Consider the following 22,513-nt stretch of genomic DNA (forward strand, 5'->3'; position numbering starts at 1 on the left):
ATTGTAGCCTGAGGGCCTAGCACAATAGTTGGCACACAATGTGAATTTATCAAATTTTTTTTTTTTGAATGAACTGAATGAAAGAATGAGTCTGTAGGGAGTTCCCATCGTGGCTCAGCGGAAAACAAATCTGACTAGTATTCATGAGGATGCAGGTTCGATCCCTGGCCTCGTTCAGTGGGTTAAGGATCCAGTGTTCTTGTGAGCTGTGGTGTAGGTTGCAGACATGGCTCCAGTCTGGTGTGGCTGTGGCTGTGGCCAGTGGCTACAGCTCCGATTCAACCGCTAGCCTGGGAAACTTCATATGCTGCAGAGGTGGTCCTAAAAAGACAAAAAAAAAAAAAAAGTCCGTAGTATTTCTAGAGGCCATACAGGGTATGTGAAGTAGGCTGAGTGAATTAATCTTGGGTTAAGATCGGGTTAGGAGGGGAAGTGTCTACCCATTACTTATCAAACAGGGTCTGGGGATCAGCATGAGAATAACCAGTTTTAGAAAAGCTCTATCTATTATTGTGTAATATCTCATTATGTGGCTTTGGACTTGTACTTCTCCTGGGGGCCTCAGTCTCTTGCTGCCAGCTGGAGGCTGGGTCTGGGTCGAGAGTCAGCCAACATATTCTGTGAAGGGCCAGATAATAAATATTTTAGGCTTTGTCTAAAGCCTAATTTGGATCTTTGTCACAACTGTGCAATTATCCCATTGTAGTGAGAAAGTAGCCTCAGACAATACGCAAACAGATGAATGAATGGCTGGGTTCCAATAACACGTCATTTAGAAAAACAGGCAGCTGTTTGGATTTGGTCCTGAAGCTTTTGTTTGCTGACCCCTGGTCTAGATGACCTCTGAGATCCCTTTTAATCTTAAGAGTCTATGATTTGAAGACTTAGAACCAAACATATAAAAGGACAGAAATGATCATACAATATCATTACCCTCCTATAGTGTCCATGGCAGACATTGCTAATTGATCACAAGACTCTTCTTTGGCTTTTTAAATCAATCACAGAAAACTCTAGCTGGAGCTTTCTCCCTTTCACTCTTCAAGAAGAACGTATTTAGAAGACAGAAAATACTCTCTCAAGTGTGGCATTGAGGAAGATAGGAAGAAAGAGAAATGGGAAGTGTGGCTGAATCCTCCACTCTCGAGCCTGGGTGAGTGGAATCAAATTGTCCCCATGGTGGTGTAGGCGAGAACCAGAATCCTGAACCTAAGCCAAGCTGTTTCACCCGACAGTGATGGTCCCTATTGGTGGAAGTCAGATGTTTCCTCTTGCTCTTACTTGCCTTACCGAGTGTGCCAGCCAGGAGCGAAAGCCCTGGGCACATAGTAGCTACCTGATGCCTGCTAATTTTCCTCGTTTTCTTTTCCCATCAAAACTTAAACCATTGAGTCACTTCTGCATGGAGAGATCAGCTGCCTGTCTTTCTGGAGGATACTTTACAAATAGACTCTCTCATGTCTATTTGAATTGCCATAAACCTCCACTTTGAAGAGTGACTGGGGAAATTCCAAGCATCAGGAAGTTCTCTGATATGGAGGCAAGAGTTTGGCCTTTGCAGTTGGACAAGTTTGGCTTGGATTCTAGAGAGAATGATTACTCTCTTGACAATTAGAAACAATCGAGACAGACTGTGTAGCACACAGAATAGGTTTACCACATGGCAGCCGTCATTCTTCTCTTGGGGACCGTGAAATCTGTAGGGGGCTGGGTGTGGGAAGCGTTCCTGTGACATCTCAAATCACACACTATCCCTAAATCTTGATTACAGTGACTCATGAGGTGCTCTGCCCTTTTAGCTCAGATTTCTATTCTCTGTAGACATAAGAAAAATTATTTATTTATTCCTTTCAGAGTCTTTTCACACTCAGAACCTCACGACTCTTTGAGAAGCCTGATTTGTTAGGGTCATCCCATTTCACAGTTGGGAAAACTGAGCTCCACAGAGATTTGCTGAAGGCAGAGCTCTTCCTTCTGCACCTTTTATTTGACAATTGTTTTATGAGCACTTTCTATGTATCAGGTATGGAATAGGCACTGGAGAGAGAACAGGGTCGCTATTTGGGGGAGATCCATTTCTGTTGGTTGAAGGCTATGCAGTTATGAACTCAGGTTCTTGAATGATTTAATCAAAGGAAATTGATCATGTTACTGAGGCCAAACTCTTTCTGCTTGTCACACAGCATGACAGGCCAATTCATCGGGAGATGGGTTGTTGGGACAAGGAATAGTGATTTTAATTGGAAGGTCAGCCCACCAAGAAGAAGACAGACTAGTCTCAAAGAACCATCTGCTCTAAGTCAGACTTTAAGCTTCTTTTATACACCAAAGGGGAGGGGAAGCAGGGGTGTGGTTAGTTGCTGGAAACTTCTAGGTGCAGAAATCCTTTGTTCTTGCAGCTGTCCACTTAGGTCAGCTCACAGTCAAGTCATGATGTTTCTGTAAACCTCCAACAAAACAAATGTTATTCTCTCTTCTGCAATTTTTTATCTTTAAATGTAATACTCTTTAAATGTAATACTCTTAAAGGTCATAGCCTTGAGACTTTGCTATCCTATATATTTCAAGCTATAGGCAACATCCTTTTGCAAAAGGTGCAGAACCAGGAAGAAAAGCTTGAAGTAAGATTAAAGTAAAAGGATCAGACAAAATATGGAGTCAGACTTGTTCTTCCTTATTACAGGAAGGTGCCAGAAGAGAAATTCAGGCAAGGCTTTCCTGGGACTCATGTGCAGCATAAGGAATTGAAGATAAGTAACAGTTTCCTTTTCTCCCTTGCTGGGGCATTGAGCTGGTCCCTTAAATGGGGTTCAAGTGGGGCAAGTCCAGAGGATCAGGCCAGAGGAGTGGCTTAGGGGGTCTGCCCACCCTCTTGATGCTGTGTGCAGGGATCTTGTATGTGCCTTTGCTCCCAACACCTCAGAAGTGGCAGTTGGGTTTTTGGTCTTTTTGTTTCTTGCTGTTTATAGTTTGCCCCAAAGGCACATGCACAGTTATTTTTAATCCCTTGCAGTTTCTTTGTATTCTCTTGCTCCTGGAGAAGTTTGTCCAGGGCTGGGGTGGAAGGTGCAAGGCTTCTAACTCATGACTCTAACCACTCACAAAGAGTCCCAGGTTCTAGGTCCCAGCCTATCTCAGTGTCATCTGAAATTTGATAAGGAAATTGCATTGAGCAATCCGTAGAGAGTTTCACAATTTCTTGGGAGTCCAGGAGTGAGAGAATTAGGGGTGCTTTGCGCAATGCCTGAGCTGAGAATCCAGATCTAAGTAGCAGCTTTGCAGTTGACCTTTGACCCCCATCTCCACCAAGGGCCCTGGGGCCCCTCAATGTTCCGAGTTCAGATGGACACCTGAGATGGCCTCCTGATCAGCCTGGTGACATCTCTCAGGCCAGCCTTTTCTGTTTCTTCCCTGGTAGTTACTCTGTTGGCTTGGCAATCTTGCCTGGGACCGGAAAGAGCCACTGATTCTGGTATCAGGTTTCCTGGTCTCTGGCCGAACTTCCTGCTTATGCCATCAAAGCTGGGAGGGGCCGAGGAAATGCCTGTGAAGCCACACCCACGAGTGAAGGTATAAACAGGGAGGTTTGGCCATCAGAGCTACCCCTGTCCTCGCCATGAAGCCCAGTGGCCTCTTGCCCTTCGTGCTTCTTGCCCTGGGAATCCTGGCACCTTGGGCCGTGGAAGGTGCTGAAAATGGTGAGTTGGAGTCACCCTGGTATGATCTTGGTTGCAGGGTCAGAGGTGGGGGCTCCTGGTGGTGTGGGGATGTCCCCTTCTCTACCTGCTAGTCTCCCAGCTGAGTTGGAGGAGACGTCCCTGAGGAGGTGTTCAAGTCCATCTGGGCTCCAAGGTCTCTGTGTGGCCTTCGGAGCAACTAGAAGTGCTTCTTTTTTAAAATTTTTAATTAAAAATTTTTTTTTTGTCTTTTTAGGGCCACATCCACGGCATATGGACGTTCCCACCTTAGGGGTCGAATCTGAGCTGTAGCCGCCAGCCTACGCCACAGCCACAGCAACGCCAGAACCGAGACGCATCTGTGACCTACGCCACAACTCAGGGCAATGCCGGATCCTGAATCCACTGAGTGAGGCCAGGGATCGAACCCGCATCCTCATGGATAACTAGTCAGATTCGTTTCCGCTGAGCTCAGCTATAATGGGAACTCCTGGAAATGCTTCCTTTACCTTGGCCAGGTCTCCTTCTCTGTTCCTATTTCTCTTTCTCTCCCATCACCCCGTCTGTGGTTCTCCAGCCATCCCTCTCACTCTCTCTGATTCTCTCCATGAGTCTCTGTTTTCCTGCCTCTGGCTCGAGCTCTCCACCTGCCCCGCTGGTTCCATTTATCTTTATGTCCCTCCATCTCCATCATGCTCAGCCAGCCTCTCTGCCTCTCTGTAGACTTGCTTTTCCTTGGGGCCGGAAGCCTTGGCTGGGAGCCCTGTGCTTCTCTCCTGACCGTGTATGTGGTTTCATCGAGCCTGTCACTCACTCTTCGTGAACATCAGCCAGGGACTTCCCTTTGGACTTTGTGGGCAGTCACGTCTGGGTGAGGGTCACTCCTGGGAGGCAGTGCTTTGTCCAGGAGCTGTGATGGCTACTCAACACCCAGCCCCCCTCCAAACTCTTGAACTTCTCTTCAAAAGCTTTGAAAGGGGGAGCCTGCCCTCCTAGAAAAATTGTCCAGTGCCTTAGATATGAGAAACCCAAGTGCACAAGTGACTGGCAGTGTCCAGACAAGAAGAAATGTTGCCGAGATAATTGCGGAATCAAATGCCTGAACCCTGTTGCTATCACGAACCCAGGTGAGGAGTTGGAAGAACGGATGGAGAGGGGTGAGACGAAGGGCACAGCTTCGAGGGGGTCAGAGTCGGGACCTGCCAAGCTGCCTCCTTGCCAAGAACTGTTGAGCCAAGTTTGTCAGGGAGTCAGACTGCCCCAGACAGGAATTTACCACTTGGCTGGTGAAGCAGTCAGTCTGCTAAGAGAGTCAGTTTTTCAGATAATAGTCATCTGGTCATTCAGATAACCAGGCAGTTGGCCACCACTCAACCAGTCAGCACTGGGCAACCAGTCACCTGCATTGACTGGGGGCCCAGTGTCAGGGGAAAGCCAGATCCTACTTTCAGGGGGTACCCTGGCTGCAGGAAGAACATGGTGGTCTTGGGGATGGAAGGTAATGATTCTCCATGCTCTGGCTGGGGCAGGGGCTGGGCCCAGAAGCAGGGGGCTGGTGTGGCAGGTGCAAGGCTTGTAATCCGTGACTCTACTCTCACCAGTTAAGGTGAAGCCTGGGAAGTGTCCAGTGGTCTATGGCCAGTGTATGATGCTCAACCCCCCCAATCACTGCAAGACAGACAGCCAGTGCCTGGGTGACTTAAAATGCTGCAGGAGCATGTGCGGGAAAGTCTGCCTCACCCCTGTGAAAGGTAAGGAGGGGCTAGGGCAGGCTGACCTCTCCTCCCTCCAGCTCTCAAGCTCAACCCTCTGGACTTTTGGGCATATAAACAGGGGGACTCCTGATCCCACTTCAAGCGGAGCCTCTGCGTGACTTCCTTGCTTTTCAAGAGCACTCTTCCCCAGGCCCCGAGGCAAGGATTTCCATAGGATCTCTCATGACTTTGATTCTATCCCAGCCCCTCTGATAAAGGCCCTTGGATAAGTGACTCTGAATCTCAGTTTTCTTATCTGCAAAATGGACATAATGAAATTGAAAATGCGTTATCAAAAGCACGGTGCACCAAGTATGTATTAGAAGTTTATTTCCAGGATACTGTCTGGCGTCAAAGCCCAAAGTATCAGTCAATGCTCTGGCTTTTGAGTTTTATAATAGAGACTTGAACTCAGCCTCCTGGTACCAAGACTCATTCAACTCTATCAGCATCTTGCTGTTTCCTCTGTGTCAGGGAGTTTCTGGGGGTGGGGAGGGGAATGTGGAGATGAGTTGCCTGGTTCCTCAATTAAATGCTGATCTCATTGTCTCTCACAGCCTGATTCCTGCCATTTAGAAGAGGCTCTGGATTCCTACTTTGTGCAGTCTGGGAATTCCATTTCCGCTCCCAGACATGGATCCCTGGGGCAGGCCGTGATAAAGACTTGGTTCTACCACCACCATCTTCTTTGCAGAACGTCTTAGCACCCTGTAGGCTTCCAGGACATGCCTGTTGATTGGTGCATCAATAAATAAGCATATTTCTCTCTGTACATCTGGCTTCTGTGGTTCACTGGGGACTATGAGTTGGGGGGGGGAGAGGATGGGGGATGTCTGGATAAGAGGGCTCTGTCCTATAGACCTGACGTGGAAGGAAGAGGCGGAGGGACCGGACAGACGTGAATTTACACCGTGAGTCTGAAAAGACTGGCTCCGTGATTTGGGACAAATGACTTTATTTCCTACATTTTGATCTCTTGAACTGCAAAGAGGGGATAGCAATCAATTTCTCACAGTGCTGGAGTATCGGGGTACACAGTGCAGCATGAGTAGCAAGGTTACCAGGTCACAGCAGGTTCCCCCCGAATGGTGGATGCTTGCCTTCCGTGGTAATCTTGAGCCTCTTTCATGTCTTCTCTCTCCCAAGACACTCTTTCTTCTACCTTAGAATGAGTGTTGAGCAGAACAACGCGCACCGATTGTTGGTCCCGAGGGAGGGCTCCAAACACCTCTGCCCATTGTGTGTTGGTGTCAGAATCTCCAAGCACAACATAGTCAAGCATTGGAGGCAACAATGCTTCACTTACACAGAGATGCTTCCACAGTGGGCTTTGACCTCCCATGGCCAGCGAGTCTCTTCTGGCAGCTGATGCAGGGCAGTTGACCTACACACGTGGCTCTCATGCCAAAGTAGAAGGATCCCATCCCCCTGAGGGCAGGTACAGTTGTGGACTTGGCCGAAGGCCATAGGACACATGCTTACATAAAACCAAGGAGTAAGCACTGAGCTTGAAACAGGGAGAGATACTTGCACACATGGCGATAAGCTTGGCACAAGCTGTGTGGGCTCTTTTAAATAAGTATTCCAAGTCCAAGGCCCGTTCTTTTGCAGTAGGGGATGCATGCATGAGACCTCCTTTCCCAATAGTAAGAGTACTGTCCTGGTGGGTCCTGTTGATAGCAAGCCATTGGCCAGTACCATGTGAGGATGACATTGTTCTTGACTCAATGGAGTAGAAAGAGTAACAAGAGCTGGAATTCCTGGAGGTAGGGCCAAGCAGACAACTTTGCTCCACATTTTTCAGAGCTGTATGAATTCTAAAGGAAACAGAGAACTTAATTAGATAATAATTTTTTTAAAAAGACAAAATTGTAATTCAGTCCTTTCCTGGAAAATGTCCCTGGTCTAAGAAAATACTCCATGCTGCTTTTAACCGATATTCCAAGACCAGCAACTAGATGTAAGAAATTAACCATGTCAGCGAAGAGGAAAAAGAGGGAGAGCCATTTAATTTATTTTATGAGCCATCCAATTCTTTTAAATTTCATCCACCTTATTTTATTTTATTTTATTTTTTTAGCTTTCGACAGCTGCACATGTAGCTTATGGAATTTCCTGGGCTAGGGGCTGAATCAGAATCGCAGGTGCCAGCTGCAGCCATAGCAACGTGGGATCCAAGCCACCTCTGCAACCCACACAGCAACACCAGATCCTTAACCCAGTGAGCTACACCAGGGATCAAACCTACATCCTCATGCACACTATGTGAGGTTCCTAACTGGCTGAGCCACAATGGGAACTCCTCATTTTATTTTATTCACTTTAGCCACCTTCCAAGTTGCCTCCCAATGGTTCTCACTTTAGTGTCCACACAATACTACAGGTCCTAGAGCTACTGAGCCCATAAAGCAGTGTGAACAATAGCATGTCAATACACTTAACAATTAAGGTGAATGAGAAAAATGCCTGCTACCCAGTCCGGTCAGTGTTAATGACCATGTGCAAACTTGTGGTCTCATAAAGGTAGGTCATTGCATGAGGGAATGAACCACACGCTAAGGAAAAAATGGAAGCATCTCAACAAAGGTGAAGACAAAGCTATTTATGATTTGAGGGAAGGGTAGAGCTTGGGTGAAATTTAAACAAAGCAGAATTTTGATAGGCTCAAAGCAAAACAGCAGTCATTAGGTCAATATCAGATCAGGACTGTGAAGTGAACTCGGGGATCTGTCTTCTTGGAAACTACAAGGCTAAGATAAATGCGAAATGTGGTTTTTTTTTGTTTGTCTGTTTTGTTTTTAAACCCTTATTTCAGAATTCCTGTTGTGGCGCAGCAGAAACGAATCCAACTAGGAGCCCCGAGGCTGCAGGTTCGATCCCCAGCCTCGATCAGTGGGTTAAAGATCTGGCCTTGCTGTAAGCTGTGGTGTAGGTTGGCAGCTGAAGCTCCGACTGGACCCCTAGCCTGGGAACTTCCATATGTTGTGGGTGTAGCCCTAAAAAGCAAAAAAACAAAAACAAAACCAAAAAAAATCCCTTATTGGAAGATTTGTGCCTAGGAAGTAAATCAAGGGTGCCTCCCTATGTTAAAATAACAGATCCTTCAGGTAAAAATGGGATGTTTCACTCTTTTATTTTTGGCCGAACCTGCAGAATGCAGAAGTTTTGGGGCCAGGGATGGAACCTGAGCCACATCAGTGACAACACTTGATTCTTAACCCAGTGAACTGCAAGGGAACTCCCAGGGATGTTTTATTCTTTCTAGTTTGTTGTCTTTTTAGGGCCACATATGTAGCATATGCAGGTTCCCAGGCTAGGGGTCAAATTGGACCTGTAGCTGCCAGCCTAGGCCACAGCCACAGCAGTGCCAGATCTGAGCCACATCTGGGACCTACACCACAGCTCACAGCAACACCAGATCCTTAACCCACTGAATGAGGCAAGGGATCGAACCTGAATCCTCATGGATACTAGTCGGGTTCCTTAGCTCTGAGCCACAACAGAACTCCCAGGATGTCTTATTCTTACAGATGCAATTTCAGTTATAGTTTCTGATAATCTGTGATTTTATAAAACATTTTCTCAGTGAAAGACGACAATAGACGGAGTTCCCTGTTGGCCTAGTGATTAAGGATTCAATATTGTCACTGCTGTGACTTGGGTTTGATCCCTGGCCCAGGAACTTCTGCAAGCTAGGGGTAAGGCCAAAACATCTGTTTTAAGTAAAATAAAATAAAGGACCCTCTTAAAAAAACAAAAAAACCAGACAGTAGTCACTCAAAGAAATGGGTCCTTACAATACTTTACAGCCACAGCACATTGCAAGGAGAAATACTGTTTTTTGTTAACTTTGCATCTAGCTTTATCTGTGTCTCTCCTTCCAGCCTGATGAATGGCAGGGCAGATTTTTTGCTTTGGGTTAATTTTACCTTCTCACTAGAAAAATACAAATTAAACTAACATAACACCAAAAAGAAAGATGAATATTACTACAGGTGTTAAAGAAATTCAATTTGTGAAAAGAAAAAATTTGGACATGGGTAGTTTTGATGGCAAGTTCTACCAAGTATTAAAGGAGGATATGTTAATTTTTCCAAAAATTCCCAGGAAATTACAATTAAAAGTTACTTCCCAACTTATTTTATAAGGCTAGCATAATCTTAACACCAATATGCAATAAGAACAACATGAAAAGGAAAACTACATACCATTTTCACTCATGAATATCGAAGAAAAATAATTTAAAAATATTAGCAAACTGAATAAAACAATATAAAAAAAGGGATAAGGATCGCCTTGGGTTTATCCAAGAAATAGAAGTTAGTTTTAGCATTAGAAAAGCAATCAATAGAATTTTAACATTAACATAATGAAGGAGAAAATAATATGAACATCTCAATAACTGTAGAAAATACACTTAGTAAAAATTCAATGGCCATTTGTTTAAAACTCTTAGCAAACTTGGAACAGATGGAAATTTCCTCAAGCTGCTAAAGAGTATCTGCTAAAAAAACTCAAGCAGTTATGATAGTTAAAAGCAAAAAGTTGAGGACTTTTCCTCTGAAAGCAAGTACAAGACAAGGACGCCTGCTTTCACCATGTCTTTTCAATATTGTACTAGATGTTTGGCCAGTGCATTAAGACAAGTTAAAGAAATAAAATTATAAGAATTGGAAATGAAAAATTAAAAACTGTCACTATGCAAAAAGTTATAAAAAGGTCCGAAAATATTTAAAGATAAATTGTTAAAATTAACAGGAAAGTGTAGCAAAGTCACAGAGTACAAAAAAATCAGTATTTTTTAAGAAGTCAAGTATTAAAAACAATTAATTATATTTCTATATCCCAGAAAGAAGCAATTAAAGAGGAAACTTTTTCCAGTGGCAGAAGAAAATCAGACAGCTATAAATAAGATGAAGAAAAGATGTGCAGGACCTCTATGCAGAAAACGGCAACACTTTTTTTTTTTTTTTTGTCTTTTTACCATTTCTTGGGCCGCTCCCGCGGCACACGGAGGTTCCCAGGCTAGGGGTCTAATCGGAGCTGCAGCTGCCAGCCTATGCCATAGCCACAGCAACGCGGGATCCGAGCCGCATCTGCAACCTACACCACAGCTCACGGCAACGCCGGATCCTTAACCCACTGAGCAAGGGCAGGGATCGAACCCGCAACCTCATGGTTCCTAGTCGGATTCGTCAACCACTGCGCCGCAACTGGAACTCCCAACACTTTTTTTTTTTTTTTTTTGCCTTTTCTAGGGCCGCTCCCACAGCATATGGAGGTCTCCAGGCTAGGGGTCCAATCGGAGCTGTAGCCGACGGCCTACACCAGAGCCACAGCAACGCAGGATCCGAGCCGAATCTGCAACCTACGCCACAGCTCATGGCAACGCCGGATCCTTAACCCACTGAGCAAGGGCAGGGATCGAACCCTCAACTTCATGGTTTCTAGTTGGATTCGTTAACCACTGAGCTACGACGGGAACTCCCACAGCAAAACTTTTTGAGAGAAATTAAAGAATATCTAAATAGAGAGTGGATAATTTGGAAACTGCACAAAATAGAATAAAGAGCCCCCAAACAGTCTCCCACATATGCAGGACTTTTATTTTTGTCGCAGGTTGTCTTGCAAACCCGTAAGAAAAAAACAGTGTTTTCAATAAGTGGTGCTAGGAAAAATAGCCACATCCCTGTCCATTGTTTCAGAAAAGAAGAAAGAAGAGACATTTGATCACTACCTCTCATCGCATCAAATGCAAAATCAATTCCAAGTGGGTTGTAGACAATATAAAAAATAAAACCATAAAGTTTTCTTTCTTTATTCTTCATCTTTTTTAAAAAAGTTATCGACTTATAGTTGCTTAACAGCGTTGTGATAATTTCTGCTGTATAAACCATAAAGATCTAATTTTTAAATTTTGTTATTTTTTTGCTTTTTAGGGTCTCACCCATGGCATACGGAGGTTCCCAGGCTAGGAGTCGAATCGGAGCTACAGCTGCCAGCCTACACCACAGCCACAACAATGTCAGATCTGAGCCACATCTGCAACCTATACCACAGCTTAGGGCAACGCCGGATCCCCGACCCGCTGAGTGAGTCCAGTGATCAAACCCACATCCTCATAGATACTAGTCGGATTTGTTTCTGCTTCGCCACAATGGAAACTCCCCATAAAGATTTTAGAATGTAATCCAGGATAATGTTTTCGTGACCTCATGTAATTCAGGACAATACTTCCACATAGAAAACAATTCTTAAAAGAGAACACAAAAATACTAACTCTAAAGAAGATTGATAAGTTTGTCTACAGTCAATTTAATTACATTCATTAATTTATTTTCATTTGTGTCTCCTTTTGGCCATGCACAAGGCATGTGGAAGTCCCTGGGCTAGGGACTGAACCCAAACCACAGCAGTGACCTGAGCCGCTGCTGTGACAATGCTGGATCTTTAACCCACTGAGCCACAGGGGAACTCCCTACAGTAAATTTAAAAATTCGATTTAACAAATATACTGTTAGGAAAAGGAAAAATAACCACAGGTGGGTTCGTGTGATGCTCCCTGCAATTCTGACCCTTGGGCATCTGGGAAGCTGGAGCAGATGGCGGGGTGGGGGTGGGGGTTGCTGCTATTAAGGCACTGGGGAAGTGGAGGCTGCCAGGTACCAGGGGCATCTGTACTGGAGAGTTTAGAAGGACTCCAAGCTCCATTTCACGGGAGCAGCACTTATTTTATGGAGAGAAGGTCCAGACTGGCCCATCCTGCCCTTTTCTGTCCCATCCCAACCTAGCACGGCCCTAGCACTCCCAGAACATGGCTCCTCATAGATTCCAGGCAAATGCTAATTAATAGACCAAATTATCCCATGAAGTGTGGATCCATGCCCTTGGGGTTCTGATTCCTCTTTCTTAGTGTGTTTCTGAACAACTGCAAATTCACAGGCACATGTGGGTTTTTACTTACGCCGGCCTGTGTGTTTCCGTGTGCCTGTTGTGTCTTTGTGGCATACCTGCTTTCTACTCATGGTGTGGTCCTCAGACCAGCAGCATCAGCCTACCTGAGAGCTGCAGAAATACCTCATCTCTGGCTCCATCCAAGACCTGCTGAATCAGAATCTGCGTCTTATGGTTCTTGCACATATTCGAGTTTGTCAAGCTTGGCATGCCTGTTTGTAGACCTGCAGGAGAGCTTACACTTTATCTAGGAGAGAAGGTTAGTATTCAGAGGATGGGTGCATTGGATCACAGGTCTGTATATTTACAGGTACACCTGTGTGTGTCTTTCTACATAAGCCTGATGTGTCTCTTTTTCAAAGGAGGGGAGCATTCCCGAGGGCTGACTATATGCCCAGATCCCTGTAAATCCCCCCCCCCCCGCCTTATTTTTGTCTTTTAAGGGCCGCACCCGAGGCATATGGAAGTTCCCAGGCTAGGGGTCGAATTGAAGCTGCAGCTGCTGGTCTACACCATAGATAGGCACAGCAATGCCAGATCTGAGCCACATGTGCAACCTACATCACAGCTCACGGCAATGCTGGATCCTTAACCCACTAAGCGAGGCCAGGGATCAAACCTGCATCCTCATGGATACCAGTTGGGTTCGTTACCACTGAGCCACAATGGAAATCCCAAGAACCCTGTTAATTCTTAACGTGATCATTCGTAGCCTCTGCCTCATCTGATGTTCATGAAAGCTTTGGGAAAAGAAGAGAGTGGGAACGATTTGTGTTGAAAGCCTTAAAAATATCCAAACCCTTTTACTTGGTACCTTCCACCTCTAGGCATCTGACCTCACGGAGGAATCTGAAATAAAGAAAAAATGATGCATGCACAGGGATTTACATACACACATAATCTATAATGGAAATCACCAAGAACTGGAGTTTTCCGGTGGCTCAGTGTGTTAAGGACCTGGTACTGTCATTGCACCGGCTCAAGGTGCTGCAGTGGTGTGGGTACAACCCCCTGGTTCAGGAATTTTCACATGCCACAGGTGCGCTCCTCCCCCCCTCCCCCCGCCCGCCAAAAGAAAAGAAACCAAGAAATGGAAATTACTGGTTTATCCAGTGGAGTTAGACCCCCAGGTTAGGGGTCGAATTGAAGCTGCAGCTGCTGGTCTACACCATAGATAGGCACAGCAATGCCAGATCGGAGCCACATGTGCGACCTACATCACAGCTCACGGCAATGCTGGACGTGGCCCTTGCTCTCAGGAAGGTCAAGATATTGATGAAGTTTGCATGACATTGGGAAAGTGCGTCATTATGTAAACCAGAAAAAAGGATATGAAATTGTATACAGTGTAATCGGCATCAAGGAAAATAGACACTTGGATCAGAAAGAACAAGCCACACCTTCCCTCCAGACAGAGCAGGGAGGAGGCCAGAGGCCCGCTTCAGAACTTGGGCAAGTCTGGACACATGGTTTTGTGCAAGCCTTGGCTTGTTTTCTGTATAAACTGTTTTTATTCCCCATAGATTTCAAGAGTGACAATTCCAAAGGAACAAAGGGCTGCTTTGTGAAATAACATCAAACTAACTCCCCGATGCCGAGGATGGCTTTGCAAACTCCAGGCAGTCTAGGAAAATGTTTCCCTTTGTGTAGATTTAGACGGTATGCTATTCGAGAATTGTTTATCCTTCAGTCTGTCTGTCATCTGATCCAGTCAATATTTACCGGGCAGGAGTTCCTGTCATGGTGCAGTGGAAACGAATCTGACTAGCATCCATGAGGTCGAGGGTTCCATCTCTGAACTCGCTCAGGGGTTAAGGATTCGGCGTTGCTGGGGCTGTGGTGTAGGCCGGCAGCTACAACTCTGACCCCTAGCCTGGGAACCTCCATATGCCACAGATGGGGCCCTAAAAAGCCAAAAAAAAAAAAAAAAAAAAAAAGAAAAGAAAAAAAGAAAAGAAAAGAAAAAAAATTCACCTGGCAAATAAAGATCTGCAGTTCACAGGAAGTGGACTAACCTTGTTGCATCAATGCCCACTCTGGATTATTCTGGGAAATGTGGACTGCCAAAGACCTCAGCAGACCCTCCTGCTGGATCCTTCTCTCACCTCCAGCAAGGACTATTCCAGACCGAGCAGGCTCAGGGAAATACAGTTCAGCCCACGTATCACTTTGGTGGAGGGGAAGGAAGCCAAACTGTGAAAGGAGATAAATTCCTGGGTTGTACACAGAACACACACTGAAGAAGGGGTGGTAGGTTTTTTCCTTTTTCTTTCCACTTCTCCAGTTTTTTGACATTGACTGTTTTTTTTTTTTTTTTTTTTTTTTTGCCACCCCGAGGCATATGGAACTCATGGGCCGGGAATCAGATCCCAGCTTAAATCGAAGCAGCAACACTGGACCTTAACCCACCATGCGGGGCGGGCCGGGGATCGAACTCCCAAGAGGCCGCTGATCCCTTTGCGCCACAGCAGGAACTCCAATGATCATTTTTTTAAAAAATGAAATTCTTATCATAGAATTTAAGAATATTTAAGGAGTCCAGAAATTCCTTTCAATGCCCCAATTCTTTTTTTTAAAGACTTAACATTTTTTTTTTTAGAGAAGTTTAGGTCCACAGCAGAATTAAGAAGGCCCAGAGATTTCTCATACACAGGCGCAGCCTCTCCCATCATCAACACCGCTCACCAGAGTGGGGCCTTTGTGTGGTCAGTGACCCTCCACGGACACATCATGATCACCCAAAGTCCATTCTTTACAGAAGGGTTCATTCCATGGGTTTGGACAAATGTACAATGACAGCTAATCATCATTATAATATTGTACGGAGTATTTTCAAGGTCCTGAAAATCCTCTGTGCTCGGCTTCTTCATCTCCCCCTTCCCCGTCTCTGGCAACCACTGGTCTTTTAATTGTCTCCACAGTTTTGTCTTTTCCAGAATGTCATACAGCTGGCTGGAATCATCCAGTACGAAGCCTTTTCAGACTGGCTTCTCTCACTTAGTAATTTAATATGTATTTAAGTTTCTTCCATGGCTTTCCATGGCTTTGATAGCTTATGTCTTTTTAGAGCCCAATAATGTTCCATTGTCTGGATGCACAATTTATTTATCCATTCACCTACCGAAGGGCGTCTTGGTGGCTCGCAAGTTTTGGCAATTATAAATAAAGCAGCCATAAACATCTGTGCACAGTTTTTTGGTATGGACTTAAGTTTCCTACTCCTTTGGGTCAATACCAAGGAGCATGGTTGCTGGATTCTATGGTAACGGTATGTGCAGTTTTGCAAGAAAGTGCCGAATTGCCTTGCAAAGTGGCCACATCATTTCATATTCTTTCCAGCAATGTGCGGAAGTTCCTGTTGCTCCTCCTCCGCCTCAGCATTTTGTGTTGTCAGAGTTCCAGATTTTGGTCATTCTAATGCACTGGTATCTTGTCACTTTTATTTGCATGTCCCTGATGGTATGCACATAAAGCATTTCTCTTCATATGCTTATTTGCCATCTGTGTATCTTCTTTGGTGAGGTGTCTGTTAAAGTCTTTGGCCCGTTTTTTAAACAGCACTGTTTTCTTTTGAATTTTAGTTTTGTGTATATTTTGGATAACACTCCTTTATTAGATGTGTCTTTTGCAAATATTTTCTCCCAGTCTGTGGCTTGTCTTCCCATTCTCTTGACATTGTCTTTTGCAGAGTGTTTTTTGTTTGTTTGTTTTTTGTTTTTGCTTTTTAGGGTTGTGCCTGCAGCATATAGAGGTTCCCAGGCTAGGGGTTGAATTAGAGCTGCAGATGCCAGCCTGCACCCCAGCCACAGCAACATGGGATCCGAGCCGCATCTACAACCTACACCACAACTCACAGGAACGCCTGATCTTTAACCCACTGACTGAAGCCAGGGATCGAACCGTGTCTTCACGGATATTAGTTGGGTTTGTTACTGATGAGCCACAACGGGAACTCCTGGAGAGCAGTTTTTAGTATTAATAATTTCTTTGGCAATTATCATGTTGTAGAATCTTCTGTAGGTCAGGTTTCTTAGGAACCAGTCTCAGAGGCAGACATTTGTGTGCAGGAGGTTTGCTGGGGCGTGTTCTGAGGAGCAACACCTGTGAGAGAGGAGCAGCAGGGCTGGGGCGAAGCAGCGGAATTGTGATGCAGTGGCAACAAAGGCTCAGCCAATCCCCTGGGGAGCTCTGGAGCTGTGACAGAGTGTCCCTAGGCCTCTGCACCTTAACATCAACCCGTTAGTGGATACCGGTTGCCCTGGGAATGAATGGGGTGTAACTTAACCTTGGGTGAAACAGCTCACTCTGCCCAGGGAACTTCCCACGGAGGGACTCGGCTGTGTCAGCAGCCAACACCCCAGCAACTGAGGCCGGAGTGCCTTCATCCTAAAGGAACCTGACAGCCCCTTACAGTAGCTACTACATAATCTGGAAAAGAAAAACTCAAAAATAAAGAAAAAGAGTATAGGGCTTGGAGCTAAAGACTGCTGAGACCCTCCAGGGACTTACTCTGTGATCTTGGGCACATCTTTGGGCCTACGTCTCTCCATATGTACATTGAGGAGGAATTATTAGACCTATTGGGGGCCACGCATACGTCATGATCGCTAGGGAAGCAGATGCTTGGAAGCTGGTCACAGCAACTGGAGAAGACGGGGCTGAAATGCAGCTGAACGATTCAGAGGGGAACCTCTAGTCACAGGGAGTTCATCAAACGAGATGAGGTGGCCCAGCCTACGGGGGCTTTTCTTCAAAGGTGCTTTTCTGAATCATTAGTTTGTAAAATGGCAGAACAGTGTGGAAGCTTCAAGGTCACCTGGACCATCCCTTCATTATACAAAAGAGTTGAGGAACGTGCCCAGTGTCACAGACTGAGTCAACAGCAGAGTCAGGAAGCATCCTCTGTTCCCAGAACCTGGCCCAGTGGTTTCTCAACACCCACGTCGCCTGTTCTTTGAGAGACGGAGGCAAGGCTTGTTTTGGCTCAAAGAAGGAGATACCCCCTGAGGCTAACGTCCCTGAAAGGAAAGCTATTTGAAAAGAGCCAAAATGGAGGGGAAAAAAGGAGAATGAAGGGAAGAAGCTATTGAGCACAGAACTCTGTCAGTCAGGGTAGGACAGGTTCAAAGAGTACTGAGAATATTGGAAGGGCAGAAGTTCTTTTAAAGCAATAAGGTGCAGGAGTTCCCTGGTGGCTCAGCAGGTTAAGGATCCAGTGTTGCCACTGCTATGGTGCAGGTTCCATCCCTGGCCTGGGAACTTCTGCATGCATGCCCTGAGTGTGGTCAAAAACACACAAAGAAAGAAAACAAAACAAAAAAATAAGGTGAAATTAATGGGGCACACGCAGTAAGATTTGATCCTCCATATAGACCTTGGGAGGCTCTCAGAGAAATCCTGTTGTCCAGTTGTTTGATTTTAAATAAACTAGTTAAGAATAAGCTCTAGCCAGAGTGGAAGACTGCTGAGGGACCTCACTATTCACGAGAGCTTTTGGATTTGTGATTGCCCTGTTTTTCAAGTATGTCAAAAGAGCTTTTCAGTTCATCCCGTTCTCAACACCACATCTTCGTTGCTTCCCCAGACCAGGGATGGCTGAGTCCAGAGTTCTTCCCTTTCAATGTCTTTCTTTTCTTTTTTTAGGGCCACACCTGCAGCATATGGAAATTACCAGGCTAGGGGTCCAATCGGAGCTGTAGCTACCAGCCTACACCATAGCCACAGCAATGCCAGATCCGAACTGCGTCCGTGACCTACACCACAGCTCACCTCAATGCCGGATTCTTAACCCACCGATCAAGGCCAGGGATCGAACCCACATCCTTATGGATACTAGTCAGGTTTGTTACCCCTGAGCCACAACAGGAACTCCTCCTCCAACTTCTTAGAACGTGCCTAAGATATGGGCGTAGACCTGAGGGTCAAACTGCTCTTTGTACAGGTATTAAAACGGCATCTCCCCCGCTTTACAATCTCCCTCTCTATCCTACTCTTAAGTTTGGAGCCCTTTAGACATTCTACAGGGCTCCTCATAAACATCTCCTGCTGCAAATCATTAGCTTTCAAATTTCTCCAATTTGAAATTTTGATCTCAAATTCTATATTGTAGCCAGTGGGTACAATTTCTAGTTTTTACCCAAGATGGGTTTCTGTTTCTTGCTCTCCGTGTCATTGGGTGTGGTTTTGGGAAGAAAAAAAAAAAGAGAGAGACAGATTTGTTTTACCCCAACTTTTTTTTTTCCTTAAGGCCACACCCATGGCATATGAAAGTTCCCAGGCTAGGGGTTGAATCAGAGCTGCAGCTGCCGGTCTACACCACAGCCACCACAAGACCAGATCCGAGCTGAGTCTGTGACCCACACCACAGCTCACAGCAGTGCTGGATCCTTAACCCACCGAGTGGGGCCAGGGAACGAATCTGTGTTCTCATGGATACTAGTTAGGTTCGTTACCACTGAACCATAGTTGGAACTCCTACCCTAACTTTGATGCCAGAAGTACCCAGGGTGGGGGGATTATATATTCGTTTTATTTTCAAGTATTAAAGCTTGAAGATAAATCATCAGTTTCCATGGTCAAGATTCCCAGTTTTTTTCTTTCTTTCTTTCTTTCTTTCTTTCTTTCTTTCTTTCTTTCTTTCTTTCTTTCTTTCTTTCTTTCTTTCTTTCTTTCTTTTCTTTCTTTCTTTCTTTCTTTTCTTTCTTTCTTTCTGTTAGCTGCATGTTGACATTCCCAGGCCAAGGATAAAATCCACACTGCAATTGCGTGCCTGCACCACAACTGTGGCAACACCGGATCCTTAACCTGTTGCACCACAAGGGAATTTTCCCCAGTTCCATTTTTAATTCCTCTTCCATAGAGAAAGGCGTCATCCTGCATTTGGTCTGTATTCTTTGGTATATACTCATAAACCCTTGATATCTTTTGTGTGATTTAAAAAATATATATGGGAGTTCCCGTCGTGGCGCAGTGGTTAACGAATCCGACTAGGAGCCATGAGGTTGCGGGTTCGGTCCCTGCCCTTGCTCAGTGGGTTAACGATCCGGCGTTGCCGTGAGCTGTGGTGTAGGTTGCAGACGCGGCTCGGATCCCGCATTGCTGTGGCTCTGGCGTAGGCCGGTGGCTACAGCTCCGATTCAACCCCTAGCCTGGGAACCTCCATATGCCGAGGGAGCGGCCCAAGAAATAGCAACAACAGCAACAACAACAACAACAACAAAAATATATATATATGAATACTTCATACTACATGTTTATACCACCAATCTGATTTTCTGAACAAACTTTTCTGTGGTATGTCTCCATAGATTTACATAGATTTGTATAAATTTATTTTTATTTTTCTATAGTATATCAAGATATGAAAATTTAACCATTTCACAAATAAGGGCTCTCTTGATTGGTCTCAATTTCTGACCCTTTGGAACCATCTTACAATAAACATCTTAATATACGTATTAAGTTCCCATTGGCAAATATTTTGTCTTTCTTATATATCTGGAAGGAAACTTGCTAAATTATAGCTTGTGTGAATTTTCAGTTTTATTAGGCATTCTTCTAAGTGGCTGTACCAATTTACACTTCCGTCAGCAAACTATTAGAGTCTCTGAGAGTTTATATTGTAGACTTTTAATTCTTGCCATTACAATGGGTAAAAATGCTTGTTTTTTTTTTTTTTTCTCCTTGTGTTTTTAGGGCCACACCCGTAGCATATGGAAGTTCGCAGGCTAGGGGTTGAATCGGAGCTGCAGCTGCTGGCCTACACCACAGCCACCGACCTACACCACAGCCACAGCAATGCAGGATCTAAGCCTTGTCTGCGACCTACACCACAACTCATGGCAATGCCAGATCCTTAACACACCGATAGAGGCCAGGGATCGAACCCGAAACCTCATGATTACTAGTCGGTTTCGTTTCTGCTGAGCCACGACAGGAACTCCGAAAATGGTTGTTTTAATTGTCTTTTTCTTTAAAACTAGTGAGATCGAAGCTCTTTATATGTCTGTATTGGACATATACTACCTCTTCTTTGCTTATTATATTCATAATTGATTTTTCTAAGAGGTGGGCTGCTTTTCTTTTCTTTTTTTTTTTAGGTCTTTTTTTTTGGCTTTTCCAGGGCCGCACCCGCAGCATATGGAGGTTCCCAGGCTAGAGGTCCAATCAGAGCTATAGCTGCCAGCCTACACCACAGCCACAGCAACTTGGGATCCGAGCCGTGTCTGTGACCTACACCACAGCTCACTGAAATGCCAGATCCTTAACCTACTGAGTGAGGCCACCAGGGATCGAACCTGCAACTTCATGGTTCCTAGTCGGATTCATTAACCACTGTGCCACGACAGCAACTCCATGCTTTTCTTAACTAATTTGTAGAAATTCTTCGAATATTTTCTTTCTTTCTTTTTTTCCCTGAATTTTTTTTTTTTTTGGCCACGCCAGCAGCATGCAGAAGTTCTGGAGCCAGGGATTAAAACTGCGCCACAGCAGTGATCTGAGTCAAAGCAGTGACAATACTGGATCCTTAACCCACTGAGCCACAAGAGGACTCTTCCACATATTTTCTATTCCCTTTTTTTTGTTTTTCATTTTTTGTTTTTGGCCAATATGTGCAGCGGCTTGATGTGGGATCTCGGTTCCCAGACCAGGGCTGCAGGGGTGAATGTGCCAAATCCTAACCTGGGAACTTTTTCCCTCTAGTCTGTTTTTTTTGTCTGTTGTGATAGTTCCAAATATTCACTTCTGATCTACTGATTATCTTTCAACTCTCTTGTATTTGTCATTTTTGAGGTTGATGGAGTTAAATTTATCAGTCATTTTCTTAACTCTGTGCCTTTTACTTACCCTAAGATGAGTCTGGCATTTATTGAGCCGCTACTATACAACAATTACTGGGCTCTTTCTTTCTTTCTTTCTTTCTTCCTTTCTTTCTTTCTTTCTTTCTTTCTTTCTTTCTTTCTTTCTTTCTTTCTTTCTTTCTTTCTCTCTCTCTCTCTCTTTCTCTCTCTTTCTCTCTTTCTTTTTTTGCTTTTTTAGGGCCACACCCACCACATATGGGTAAAATTGGAGCTGGAGCTATAGCTGCTGGCCTACACCACAACCATAGGAATGCGGGATCCGAGCCACATCTGCAGCCTACACCACAGCTGGTGGCAATGCCGGATCCCTAACCCACTGAGCAAGGCCAGGGATCGAACCTGCATCCTCATGGATCCTAGTCAGGTTTGTTACACGCTGAACCATGAAGGGAACTCCTTACTGGGCTATTTCTTTCACATGTTTTCACCTCTAATTCTCAAAACTTTATGAAATTGTCATTGATATTATTGTTTCGATGTTATAGATGACAAACTGAGGCTCAGTGGGGCCAAGTCATTGTCCCCAATTATAGATGCAGGACTTATACCTATATTTTCTTGGCTTCAAAACACTTTTCTGTGTCTACTTCACAGGTTTGGGGAGAACTCCCCCCCCCCCCACATATAGATATTGTCTTCTTCTTCTTCTTCTTTTTTTTGTCTTTTTGTCCTTTTTAAGGCCACTTCTGCAGCATAGGGAGGTTCCCAGGCTAGGGGGTGAATCGGAGCTGTAGCCACCAGCCTACGCCACAGCCACAGCAGAAAGGATCCAAGCCGTGTCCGCGACCTACACCACAGCTCATGGCAATGCCGGATCCTTAACCCACTGAGCAAGGCCAGGGATTGAACCCGAAACCTCATGGTTCCTAGTCAGATTCCTTAACCATTGAGCCATGACGGGAACTCCCAGATATTGTCTTCTTCTTCTTCTTTTTTTTTTGTCTTTTTGTCTTTTTGCTATTTCTTTGGGCCACTCCCGCGGCATATGGAGGTTCCCAGGCTAGGGGTTGAATCGGAGCTGTAGCCACCGGCCTACGCCAGAGCCACAGCAACGCGGGATCCGAGCCGCGTCTACAACCTACACCACAGCTCACGGCAACGCTGGATCGTTAACCCACTGAGCAAGGGCAGGGACCGAACCCGCAACCTCATGGCTCCTAGTCGGATTCGTTAACCACTGCGCCACGACGGGAACTCCCCAGATATTGCCTTCTTTATCTTACCCCTCATATCCTAGACCAGACTCAATGAATCAAGGAAGATGGAA

At 45.1% G+C, this 22,513-nt stretch overlaps 1 protein-coding gene across 1 annotated transcript; it reads left to right on the forward strand.

Moving 5' to 3' along the window:
- Positions 1–944: 944 nt before the first annotated feature.
- Positions 945–6,203, forward strand: SLPI (secretory leukocyte peptidase inhibitor). The gene is made up of 5 exons (XM_047771018.1): positions 945–1,153; positions 2,684–3,698; positions 4,646–4,804; positions 5,279–5,428; positions 5,989–6,203. The coding sequence occupies exons 2-5, from the start codon at positions 3,617–3,619 to the stop codon at positions 5,991–5,993; spliced, it is 396 nt and encodes a 131-aa protein (XP_047626974.1). The 5' UTR covers positions 945–1,153; positions 2,684–3,616; the 3' UTR covers positions 5,994–6,203.
- The last annotated feature ends 16,310 nt before the right edge of the window (positions 6,204–22,513 follow it).

This window comes from Phacochoerus africanus, chromosome 3, assembly GCF_016906955.1.
Source record: "Phacochoerus africanus isolate WHEZ1 chromosome 3, ROS_Pafr_v1, whole genome shotgun sequence".
Taxonomy (NCBI): domain Eukaryota; kingdom Metazoa; phylum Chordata; class Mammalia; order Artiodactyla; family Suidae; genus Phacochoerus; species Phacochoerus africanus.